General features: G+C 32.7%; 1 protein-coding gene across 1 annotated transcript in view; it reads right to left on the bottom strand.

The window, feature by feature from the left end:
* Positions 1-12,136, bottom strand: part of LOC115883013 — a 638,791-nt gene that overhangs the window by 582,696 nt on the left and 43,959 nt on the right. The window contains exon 6 of the mRNA XM_030901288.1: positions 765-966. Within this exon, the coding sequence (XP_030757148.1) occupies positions 765-966 (202 nt within the window). The remainder of the gene's footprint in view (positions 1-764; positions 967-12,136) is intronic.

The following is a 12,136-nucleotide window of genomic DNA, read 5'->3' as shown; positions in this document are numbered from 1 at the left end:
TGTCGCCGAATTACAATGAAAATTCAGGATTCAATTATACAATCAAACGTCAGGAAGTGATTGTAATTTATCTCATAAGATTTAATTCCAACTAACATGGCAAATTGAAAAAAACAGCTCTGATCTATTTTAATATGTTTAAATGATGTAGCAAATTTGAAGGTAGGCTTTATCAGGAAGTATTACGATATGAATTACACAATGGCAACACTGCACAAAATTCTTTTAGATTTTGTTTGTAGAAAACTGTTTTCTTTTAAATTTATTGCCCTCTATTATGTAGTAGCGAAACTACCGCATCAAAATATCTGAATTGGAGACAGGCTTTAGAAGCCTGTCTCATTTTGCTACCTACAATTTTATACATGTAACGAGGCTTCTGTTGCGTAGCTAGATATTCTGTGCTATTACTAACGTTTAACCACCATAGCGCTAAAAAATACAAACCTCAAGTTAAGAAAAAAAAATACAAAGAAACTGTCAAAGTCGTAGTTTTTTTAAAACTTTCGGCGTTTTGCGCGATGTTATCCGAACTTGATAATTTTTTTTATTATGCTAGTAAACACCTATGGCAACTTTTGCGCGGTATAGCAAGCCGCATCTCCGTTCTCTCATTCTCTCATTCAACACATAAAAATCATATTTATTTTTCATATCCAGGTAGGTCTGCCTTTGCTTTATTTCGTAACTACAGATGGTTAAAATCGTCTTTTATTTCGATTTTTTATAATTTCCTTCCAAACAAACCGTACAACCAGACTTACCTCGATATCGTGGATCTTGCGCCCGCAACCTAGCGTACTGCTCTGCAGTCATGCAAGTGCATTGCGGCTCTCTGGAAGCCCTCGATGGCGAGGCCGGTGTGCTGAGCGGTTTCCTCTTCTGCTTGAACTTTTGCTTTCCCGGTGGCTCGAGTTTCAGCGAGTACGAAGAGGAAGCTTTGCGTGAAAATTTGAATGAGGGTGACTGCAACAAGTCAGACTGTGTTTAATAAGCATTTTTTAAAAATCTACCGGAAAAGGGGGGTCCGGTAAAATATCCAGACACACGATATTTGAATTTTTCTTTTTTTGATCAAAAATAACCCATTTTAGTAGTACTTTTAAATAAGAAAAAAAGCGTACAGCCTATTTTGTTTCCTAAATCTACAGCTAGATATTAATGAAACAGATAAACAACAAAAAAATATAACCAGCCCAGTTAAAACACGCTCACAGCATGTTTTAATTGCTAGAGCTATAACTAGACATTATCTAAGTTTCGAATAATTTACTAGCTGATTTGGCAACCATGTATCAATCAGCAACTATAAGCATAAACATAGATCCGGATTTAAACAAGTCAGCGACTCTTTCATTATAGGTTATGGAATTTGGTATAGATAATAAAATAATAAAATAAAATTAGAATATTTTTTATGAGAAACATGTTTTTCTATATCAGACTTAATTCAAATAATCTAAAGTTCATTTTAAGGTAAATTAGGCTTCATTTTCTAAAAGAAATTTGTCTCTGGATAGTTTACCGAAACCGAAAAAGGGATATTCATGACAGGTGTTATAGTTTTACAAACATAAGTCCACACATATTTGTCCTAGCTCTCTTAGTTCTTAAAATACTGGACGAATGTATCTCGGATATCTTATAACTTTTCATAGTCCGGTCAATTTAGCTATAAAAATAATGATCAAATAACCAAAATTCCGACAAAGCTGAATTTTGGTAGAGATCTTGGGTTTACCATTGTAAAGAAAAAGAAAAAAGTCCCCATCGATCCCACGTCTGCTAAAAAAAGTTATTCAAACTCAAAGGTCAAAATTTTATTTTTTTGGATTTTTCTTATAAACGGTACCTAAGTTTTTTTCAAAAAAAAAGGTAGTTCAGACCAAAATTGTAGATTATAAATCTTTAATTATCTACAATAATGGTCCTAATACTTTGCGATTATTATTATTATATTGCGATTCAAAATTTCGATCGAGTTATGTTCTATACATTATACCAAAGACATCTAAATAAAGGGAGACAAAACAGTTTACATTTTATCGCGATCATGAACCGTGTTCCACAAAAATCGATGATGACAGATTTACGCGGTATGTGATAGAATACGGTTCGAGTTTCAAATGTTATTATTGTTATTAATGTTTTTTGGGTACCTATAGAAACGTTAAAGTAAATATTTGAATAGGTATATAACTTTAATTAATATACATAGATTGTCCAACGATTATACCTTTGAAATTATTTTTAGTTTTCTAATTAAATTATATTAGGGAAATCACAATGACAACTAGCGGCATAGCTGCGGATTCATCCTTACTACGAAATTGTCGAAATCTGTAGGAATTACGCTGACATTTGACATTTTCATTTGTTTTCATTCAACTTATATTTAACAGCGCGCGGTTGTGAGTTTACTGCGTTAGTTGAAAGTTTTTGTAGATTTTGAACAACTTTCTAATAATTATTAATGTTTATTGCAAAGAAAACTATTTAAAGTAGTTTTTAACTATCTACGATGGTTCGCCAGTGCATAGTTTGTAAAAAGGTAGACTATTCTAACCCGGAATTGATATTTCGACGGTAAGTGTCATTACGTTTTTTTACCTTTAGCCATGCTTATAGATGCTTATCTAGATACTTTTAGTTATTAAGTAGATTATATCAAAAATACGTATATTTTCTTATTTGTTAGCGCTTTCGATTCTGAAATTAGAGTTACCCTCAGTTAGACCTCAGGCAAAACTAGTTATAATGGAAACTAACTAAATCACTTTTTTAGCAGACGTGGGATCGATGGGGACTTTTTTCGCTTTATAATGGTAAACCCAAGGTTGCTATCAAAATTCCGCTTTGTGGGAATTTTGGTAGATTGAAATGTTTAATTTGACCGGATAATCAAGAATGTAAAATCTCGGTCACACAGAGTATTTCACGTAGAATTCAGTGGCGTAACTAGTTTGTCACTGGGAGCTGTCTTTCGTGAAATACGACACAAACTTATGTTTTCTTAAATGAGATACCTTGCATATTATTTCTTTATTTTATTTGCCTTGTTATGAGCTTTCTAAAAATATAATATACTCTATACTTTAGAGATGGGAAGACCCGGTTCATTCCCGTGACCCGTGTCTCACCAGGTCATTCATTGAAATGACCCGTTCATCATGATTCGTTCATATGAATGATCGCTTTACTGTGTTTCAGTGTAACTTATTCAGAACATTCTCGAAACTCGGAACGCTGAATGAAATGATGCATGAATGATTTTATCTTAATCATTATATGAAGAAATATTATCGCGATCGCGATGACGCGATGCCTAGCTTGATTAACTAATAATGTGAAAACAATATAAGACGTAAATTTTCTGAAAATTAGATATTAAAATGCGGCTCGGATGTTTGCATTGATCATTGAACGGATCGGGGTTTAATTCGAACGACGCAACGCGACGCGATGCGTGAAAAGAGTTCGTTTGGTTCGTTTTTTCATTTTAATCTTCAATGATCCGATCGTTGTTTTAGGTTCAAATTCAGTAAGACACGCAGGAGAGGATTTTGTGTTTCGGGTCATATGATTGATAGGGTCACGTGAGGTGACCGAGTCAATCACGGGTCTTTCTAAAGATTCGATCATTGTGAACGAATCATTCACGAACGACACATCTCTACTATACTTATTTTTACCTTATTTATGGAAAGAAGTATAGAATTTATTATGTTTTTAGGAGGCTCATAACAAGGCAAATAAAATAAATATACAAATTGTTTCATTTAAAAAAAATAGTTTGAGTCATATTTCGAAAATAGCAGCTTTCAGCGAAAAACATGTTATGCCAGTGAATTCTACGTGAAAAACTTTACGGGACACAGTTTCACCTTTTCGATAAGTTGTAAGATAACTAAGATAGGTACTACAAACGGATAGAAAAATACAACATTAAAATAAAGGTTTCTATATCGGTATATATCCGGTGTATATCCTGAATACCTAAAGCAGACCATCCTTATACCAGTACATAAATAAGGAAACCGAGATGAACTACAAAACTACAGACCAATTTCATTACTCTCTTCACTCAACAAAATATTAGAAAAAGTAATACACAACAGAATTTCAGATCATATATCAGCTAACAATATAATATATATAAACAATAGTACGCCTTACAGACCCAATCAAGCACTACATCCGCTGTTCTAGATATAATTGAGAATATCTATACAGGGTGTCCCAGAAATGAGTGCAGATATTTTAAGAGGTGGTAGATCTGGTCAAAATAAACATATTTTCTCTTTACCATTTTTAAAATAAATTGAAAATAACTGAGTTATTTAACTTTGAAAATTTAAAAAAATAATCGCAACATTTTGAGAACCGCCGGCAGGTATTGCCAACTACATCCAATTACCCGGATCAAGCCCGGATTTCCAGTTAATCTACGCACTGTGTTGCCATATGGACAAGAAAGTATATGTTACAAGTAAGCCATAAAATCACAACACCTGAGGAGTTTGCAGAGATGCATTACATTTTTAAGATTGTGATATTATTACATAAAATAAATTAAAAGTTAAATGTTTAAAAGTTAAATTAAAAAAACTTACCCAACATTAAAAAAGATACTTATGACAGATCGATGTAACTGCGACAGTTCTCTTTTTCGATACACACTTAACTAAAATACACTTCATTGTGCTGCTTTACTTGTACGTGCTAAATAACAGTCCCCATTTTTAACTTAACACATTATTTTCGTATAGGCTTCATCACAATTTGAACCACTGATTTACAAAACACCTTGAAAAACACACATTACACATTACTTTGAATATCTTTCTGAATGAATAAATGTTGAGAATTATTGTCTCTTACCGCCACTTTACGAACTACTTTCAATCTAAGAAAATACATGTTTCACTCAACAATTTTAAATACGTATTTTGCTTTTTCGCTATTTTTTCGATGTATTTCGACAATTCCGTCAACAGCCCAACCATCCGTTGGCCAAGACAGCCACGCATCACTGGTTGGTAACTGCCCAGTGCTTCTTTGTCGCGCCGGCGTGCTTGCGTCATGCGAGGTTGCCGTAGTTTCAACAATTTCAAATTCAAGACACTCGAAGCAATCAAATTCTTATTAAATTTTAAAAATAAAACAGAAAAACATGAAAGGAAACAAACAAAACACAAATGAATTGATTATTGATAAGGTCACAAAAAAGAAATTTCTAAATTGTTTATCGTAATTCAGAATTCAATATATCGAAAACAGCCCGACGAATAATCAATTCATTTTCGTTTTGTTTGTTTCCTTTCATGTTTCTCTGTTTTATTTTTAAAATTTAATACAAATTTGATTGCTTCGAATCTCTTGAATTTGAAATTGTTGTAACTACGGCAACGTTGCTCAACATCGTCGTTCGACGCAAGCCTGCCACGACGGCGCGGCTCAAAGGACCAGTTCACACGTGGCACTTCTTTGGCCGACACGCGACGGTCGGGCTGTCAAAATACATCGAAAAAAATAGCGAAAAAACAAAATACGTATTTAAAATTGTTGTGAAACATGCTTAAATTGAAAGTAGTTCGTAAAGTGGCGATAAGAGACGGTATTCAAAGTAATGTGCGCTTTTCAAGGTGTTTTGTAAATCAGTGGTTCAAATAAAACAGAAAGAAACATGAAAGAAAAACAAATATTGAATTCTAAATTACGATAAACATTTTAGGAATTTTTGTGACCTGGTTGTGAATAATATGATGAATCATTTTCGTAAACGTCATAAACGTAATGTTTTAGTTAATTTCGGTGGTTTTGTTAAGTTTTCATTGAAAAGGGTAAGTACTAAAAAATAAATAATGTGTTTTTTTCTATAATAATTATTAATAATGAGCACTGATAAAAATTTAACATTCTTAATTTTTGAGTAGAAATTTTTCTTTAAATTTATAAATGTAGAACTATGTAGAATGTGGATAACATAGGAGGTTACAACACTGCAAGGCACTAAAAAGTTTTTCAAATTTCCCGGAAAATGTCAAGAAAAATTTTAAATTTTCAACATTTTTTTTTTAAAAAAACCTTATAGGCGTGTTTCTGGGGTTGAACTATACTACCAGTTAAAATATTTGCACTTATTTCTGGGACACCCTGTATGTGCTGGATAAAAAACACTTTCATTAAAAGGGTAAGCTCTAACTAAACATTAAAGGTTATAATTGTTTATTGAAACGATTGAAAATATTTCCTAATATGGCGAAAAATGAAGCTAATTGTTAAGATTTATTTTTTTCAGTTTACTCCACTGTAAAAGTATTTAAAATATTGCGCGTTTCTCTACAATTAGTAGAGCAATCTACACTAATATGAATAAAATTAATTTTCGTATTTTTTCTGTAGCAACTTAAAATAATTGAATTTATAGATAAACATGCAGAATGTGGGTATGTTAGGAGGTGGCAACGTTGCATTCTCTCCGACACTCTCTATGCCCGGTAAACGATTTCCCGGGAGTGAACAGTGGCACTCAAAGTTTTTCAACATTTTCCGGAAAATGTCAAGAAAAATATAAAATTTTCAACATTTTTTTTTCTCAAAAAAAACCTCATAGGCGTGTTTCTGGGGTTGAACTATACTACCAGTTAAAATATCTGCACTCATTTCTGGGACACCCTGTATATATAAATCTGTAAGTCCTGATTCATTCATCACTGACTCATCAACGCCCAGACCAAACCCTTGACCATAGAAAGCTGAAATTTTGCACAGTGGTTCCTTTTATGATGTTTATGTAAGGTAAGAAAGGATTTTTTAAAATTCATCCCCTAAGGGGGTAAAAAGGGGGGTGGAATATTACAATATTTTTTATTTAAAAAACGGTCAAGTTTCCGAAAAAACGCTTAAACACGTATATTTTATTTTCTTTTTTTACATATTTTAAGATTTTTTAAAAATGTATACAGGGTGTTTCGAAAAATTTGGGCATTGATTAATCACGATCCTGCTTAAAGCGCATGACGTAAAAAGCTGATTTTGGAAAACGGATTGACATTAGGGGTGTAGAGGTTCGATAAGAAGGATTTTTCGAAACTCGAATTCTAAGGGGGGTGAAACCGCCCCTCAAATATTAGAATATTTTTTATTTAAAAAACGGTCAAGTTTCCGAAAAAACGCTTAAACACGTATATTTTATTTTCTTTTTTTACATATTTTAAGATTTTTTAAAAAATGTATACAGGGTGTTTCGAAAGATCTGGTCATTGATTAATCACGATCCTGCTTAAAGCGCTTGATGTAAAAAGTTGATTTTTGGAAAACGGATTGACTTTAAGGTGTAGAGGTTCGATAAGAAGGGATTTTTCGAAACTCGAATTCTAAGGAGGTGAAACCACCCCTCAAATATTACAATATTTTTTATTTAAAAACCGGTGAGTTTTTCGGAAAAACTCTTAAACATGTATATTTTATTTTGTTGTTTTACATATTTTAAGATTTTTTAAAAATTTATACAGGGTGTTTCATAAAATATAACCATTGAGTAATCACGATTCTACATAAACTGCTTGACGTTTAAAGCTGATTTTTGGCAAACGGATTAACTGTGGGGTGTAGAGGTTCGATAAGGAGGGGTTTCTCGAATTTCAAGTTCCAAGCGGGTGAAAACAACCCTCAAATATTACAATATTTGTTATTTAAAAAACGGTGAGCCTTTCGGGAAAACACATGGACACGCATAATTGATTTTGTTTTTATACATATTTTGAAATTTTTTAAAAAATCATACAGGGTGTTCCAAAAAGTGGGGTAATTGATTAACCACGATTCTGCTTAAACTGCTTGACGTAAAAAGCTTATTCTTGGCAAACGATTTTTCGAAAGTCAAATTCCAACAAGATGAAACTACCCCTCAAATATTATACCAAGTTATATAATAATATCGCCATATTGTTTTTTCTCATACTGACATAAATGTGAGAAAATTTTATCTTAGTTTGTATGTTAATGGAAATTCTTGCTTTGCTTTATCATCATCATTACAAATGATTAATTCTACGCGAATGAAGTCGCGGGTACACACTAGTTACAAATAATCTCAATAAAAAGAAAATTACTGTAGTAGTATTTATTGACTTAAAGAAAGCTTTTGACACCATATCTAAAGACAAATTAAATGAAAAATTACAAAAATACAAACTGAATCAACACATACTAGAACTAACGGAAAGCTATTTAAAAAATCGACCACAAAAAATTTGCGACCACAAAAAAAATTGAAAATATTGAAAGTAAAACTACCATGGCGCCATATGGGATACCGCAAGGCGGAAATCTACCACCTCTCATGTATATCCTTTATACAAACAATTTAAATGGCGTCATATATGGTTATGCCGACGATACATGTTTAGTATATACAGGAACAGATCAGAACATCCTTAAAACAAACATCAACAAAGACCTGCAAAAAGTGCAAACATGGTGCTACAACAATCTCCTAACCATAAACGAGCTAAAAACAGAATATATGATATTTAAAACCGCAAAACAAAAATTAAACTTACAAATAAAACTACAAAACCATATTCTACGAGAAACATCAACAATCAACTATTTAAGGTTAAAAATACAAAATAATTTGAAATGGGATGCTCATGTAGTAAAGCTGAAAAATGAAAATATACGCACAATTGCAGCTTTAGTAAAAATTCAAAAATTGATACCAAATAACATGAGGAAACCTTTATATCACGCACTGTTCGCACTGTACCTCAAGGATGAACTATTTAATGAATATATGAGTAATACGACCGAAAAGAATTTAAACCCATTGCAACGTCAACAAAATAAAATTTTCAGATTAATATATAAATTACACAAAAGAACACCAACATACATATTATTTGATACAGTGCAAGAACTAGATATAAAACAATTAATACTTTTTAATAGCTTGCCACTGCTATATAAAATAAAAAACAATACTATAAAAACGAATATTAAATTAAATACAAACAAGGAAGTTCACAATTACCAAACAAGAAGAAATTCACATATTAGAAGCCACAAAGTAAAAAATAAGACATTAACACAGAGACTAACAACAAAAACAATTCAAACATTCAATAGTTTAGCATAGGAGGTAAAAAAATTGAAATTTATACAAATCAAAAAGAGGATTAAATGGTTAATATTAAATAGAACCCTACACTAAATCCAGAAATCGACGACAAAAACAATTAAGAAAAGAATGCCTTCGATACCATCTGACCAGGATCTGGTACGAACAGGTCACTGATACTGCGACAGATGAAGAAGGACGACACCCAGATCTTCTATGATATGTATATGCTGTACATTATTTATGTGTTGTATATTAGTTTTATATGAGGGAATAAATAAATTGATTAAAAAAAATAAAAATCGCCCTGTATTTCGAAGAAATCAAGAGATGGGATATATGTGTGTGTAACATTTATTTTCATAAAAAAGCATAGTACTTTACTCATAAATGTTATAAAACACATGAGAATGGGACACCCTGGATAGCGAAAAATCCAAAAACGGGCAAATAAATGATTTATTTGGCTAATACTTCTAATACTAATTTAATAAATTTTACTTATCTTTGTTTAGATTTAAACATATGAAGAATTATTACAAATTTTTGTAAGCTAAATTAATAATTTAGTTTTTGTTTTATATAAGTTTTACTAAAACATAATAAATACATCAAAAGTAAATAAATTTATGAAAAAAATACGTAAAATATTTTTCCTGCAAGCTTTTTATTCCTTAAAGGCTATTGGTGCCCAGTGTTCCGAAAAAGTTCCATATCAGAGCTTGTTTTACTGGTATTTATTCCTATTTAACAGTACCGCACGATATAAGAATATTATCATAGATATACAGGATGATTCAAATACAGTTTACTCTACAGATGATCTTTTGTTTAAGAATGAAGCTTGAAGAATGTAAGCTTTTTCTCAGAATCCCTATTTCTATGGAATCCTTAATTGAACAAGATGGTACATTAACCCACTTAATTAGCATATAAAAATATAAATGCTCGTGATTTTTATTATTTTAAGAAAAATAGCTGGTAATTAAGTATAATGCTAGCAGTAAATTCTTTATTTTAGAAATCTGCGGGAGCACTTACTTTTCTTCGTTTTGCTACTAATTTAATATTTAGTTAGCAGTCATGACTTTTTTTTAACCCTACGGAACTTAAAAAGGTTATACCAATTTAAAGTCCTAATCATCCAGGGATAGTATCAAGCAAAGGCCACAATAGAGTCGACTTGCATAATATTTTCTCTAATAACGCTACGGGACGCATTTATACATTCCGTACATGTATACCGGCACCTAGCACAATCCCATTGGTCAGATATGAATTTTAAACCAATTAAACTCCGAGTGCCATACGCGAGTATGGAATGTAAAACAGTGCCATGCGCACGGAATGTACCTGGTAATTATGCTTGCAGCAGAAAGTAACGCCTGGCTATAGCTAATCTTGCAAGAGTAGCATAGGTTTTTTTATTTTTTTACAACTGTTTTTATTTTTTAAAAAAAGTTGTAAATATTTAATAGCAATCAAAATACGGATTGCATTGGTTTCACTCTTTTTGGTGAGGTTAGATTGATTATTTGGTGGAGTTAGTTGCGTTAATTAAGATGGTTACTTGGTGGGGTTGATTACGTTGGTTAGCTATTTGGTGGGGTTGATTTGGTTTTGGTTGGAATGCTCTATAACAAAGCGTTAATAGTGAAAGTAAAGTAAAAATAGTCAAGTAAAAGTAAAGTCTAAGGTACATTCCGTAAGTGCATATGGCACTATCTTACATTCCATACTCGTGTATGGCATTCGGAGTTTAATTGGTTTAAAATTCAAACCTCACCAATGGGATTGCTAGGTGCCGTATACATTACAGGAATGTATAAATGCCTACGGGACATCATTATCACTAATAACATAAGGAGATGGACCGGATAAAACTACAGGTTTACCGTGCATTCTAGAACCTAGGCTACATATTGAAAAGGCCTCTTTTGCGTTTATATGCCGGTATTCCAGTCAAATGTAGAATGTAGAATGTTTAGGAGGGTAGTTAATCACCGCGACCTTACAGATCTATTGTGTGTTCGCCTTTCTTGAGTTATAACGAGTTATAACTCATCATACAGTCTCAGGGCTTTAACAAAAGCCAGTATCTGAGACGGCCCCACAGAGGCCAGCTCTCCATCCTCGACATCAACCGTTCATGGCACGAATGGTCGTTGTCTCGGCGCACTCTGTGATAAGGTGTTCTGGTGTTTCCCCATTTTCCCCACAGAATCTGCATTCGCCGTTATTTCTCAGCTTCAGCCTACTGAGGTGTTCGTTGAGGGAACAGTGTCCTGTTAGAAACCCCGTTACAATCCGAAGTTTGTTTTTACTTAAATCAAGGAAAACCTTTGATTTTTCTCGGTCGTAGTCAAATGTTACTAAACTAGTCAAAATTCAGTCTCTATTTTATTTTGTACACAGGAAAGCTTCAAATTGTGAAATTTGTTTAAGAGTAAAATTAGGTACTTTTTCAAAATATGCCTAAAAGTTATGTAGAAAAGAATAAAAATCAGATGTGATATTTAAAGTCTGCAGTACCTAATGATTTTAAATTTTATTTATTTCCTTTAATGAGCTACACTTAAATATTACTGACGTACCTATTTGAAAAATTGCAATTTTTTTTCTAAAGGTTCTGTCATGTTTAGTCTTGGGTAAATTGAATCCTGGAGGGCAGAAAGTAGAATGTAGATTGTTTGGGAGGGACGTTAATTACCGCGACCTTACAAACCTATTGCGTGTCCCCCTTTCTTGAGTTCATAATACAGTCTCAGGGCTTTGACAAAATCCAGTATCTGAAACGGCTTCAAAGAGGCTAGTTCTCCATCTCCGATATCAATCGTGCCAAAGTTGGCACGAATGTTGTTATTTCAGCGCACTCGGTGATGACGTGTTCTGGTGTTCCTCATTTTCCCCACAGAAACTCAATTCGACGTTTTGTCTTAGCTTCAATCTACTGATGTGTTCGTTGAGGAGGCAGTTAAGAGTGTCCTGTTAGAAACCCCGTGACAATCCGAA

This window comes from Sitophilus oryzae, unplaced genomic scaffold, assembly GCF_002938485.1.
Source record: "Sitophilus oryzae breed Bouriz unplaced genomic scaffold, Soryzae_2.0 scaffold_1801_pilon_pilon, whole genome shotgun sequence".
NCBI classification, from domain to species: Eukaryota; Metazoa; Arthropoda; class Insecta; order Coleoptera; family Curculionidae; genus Sitophilus; species Sitophilus oryzae.
This window is presented reverse-complemented; position numbering and strand designations above follow the sequence as displayed.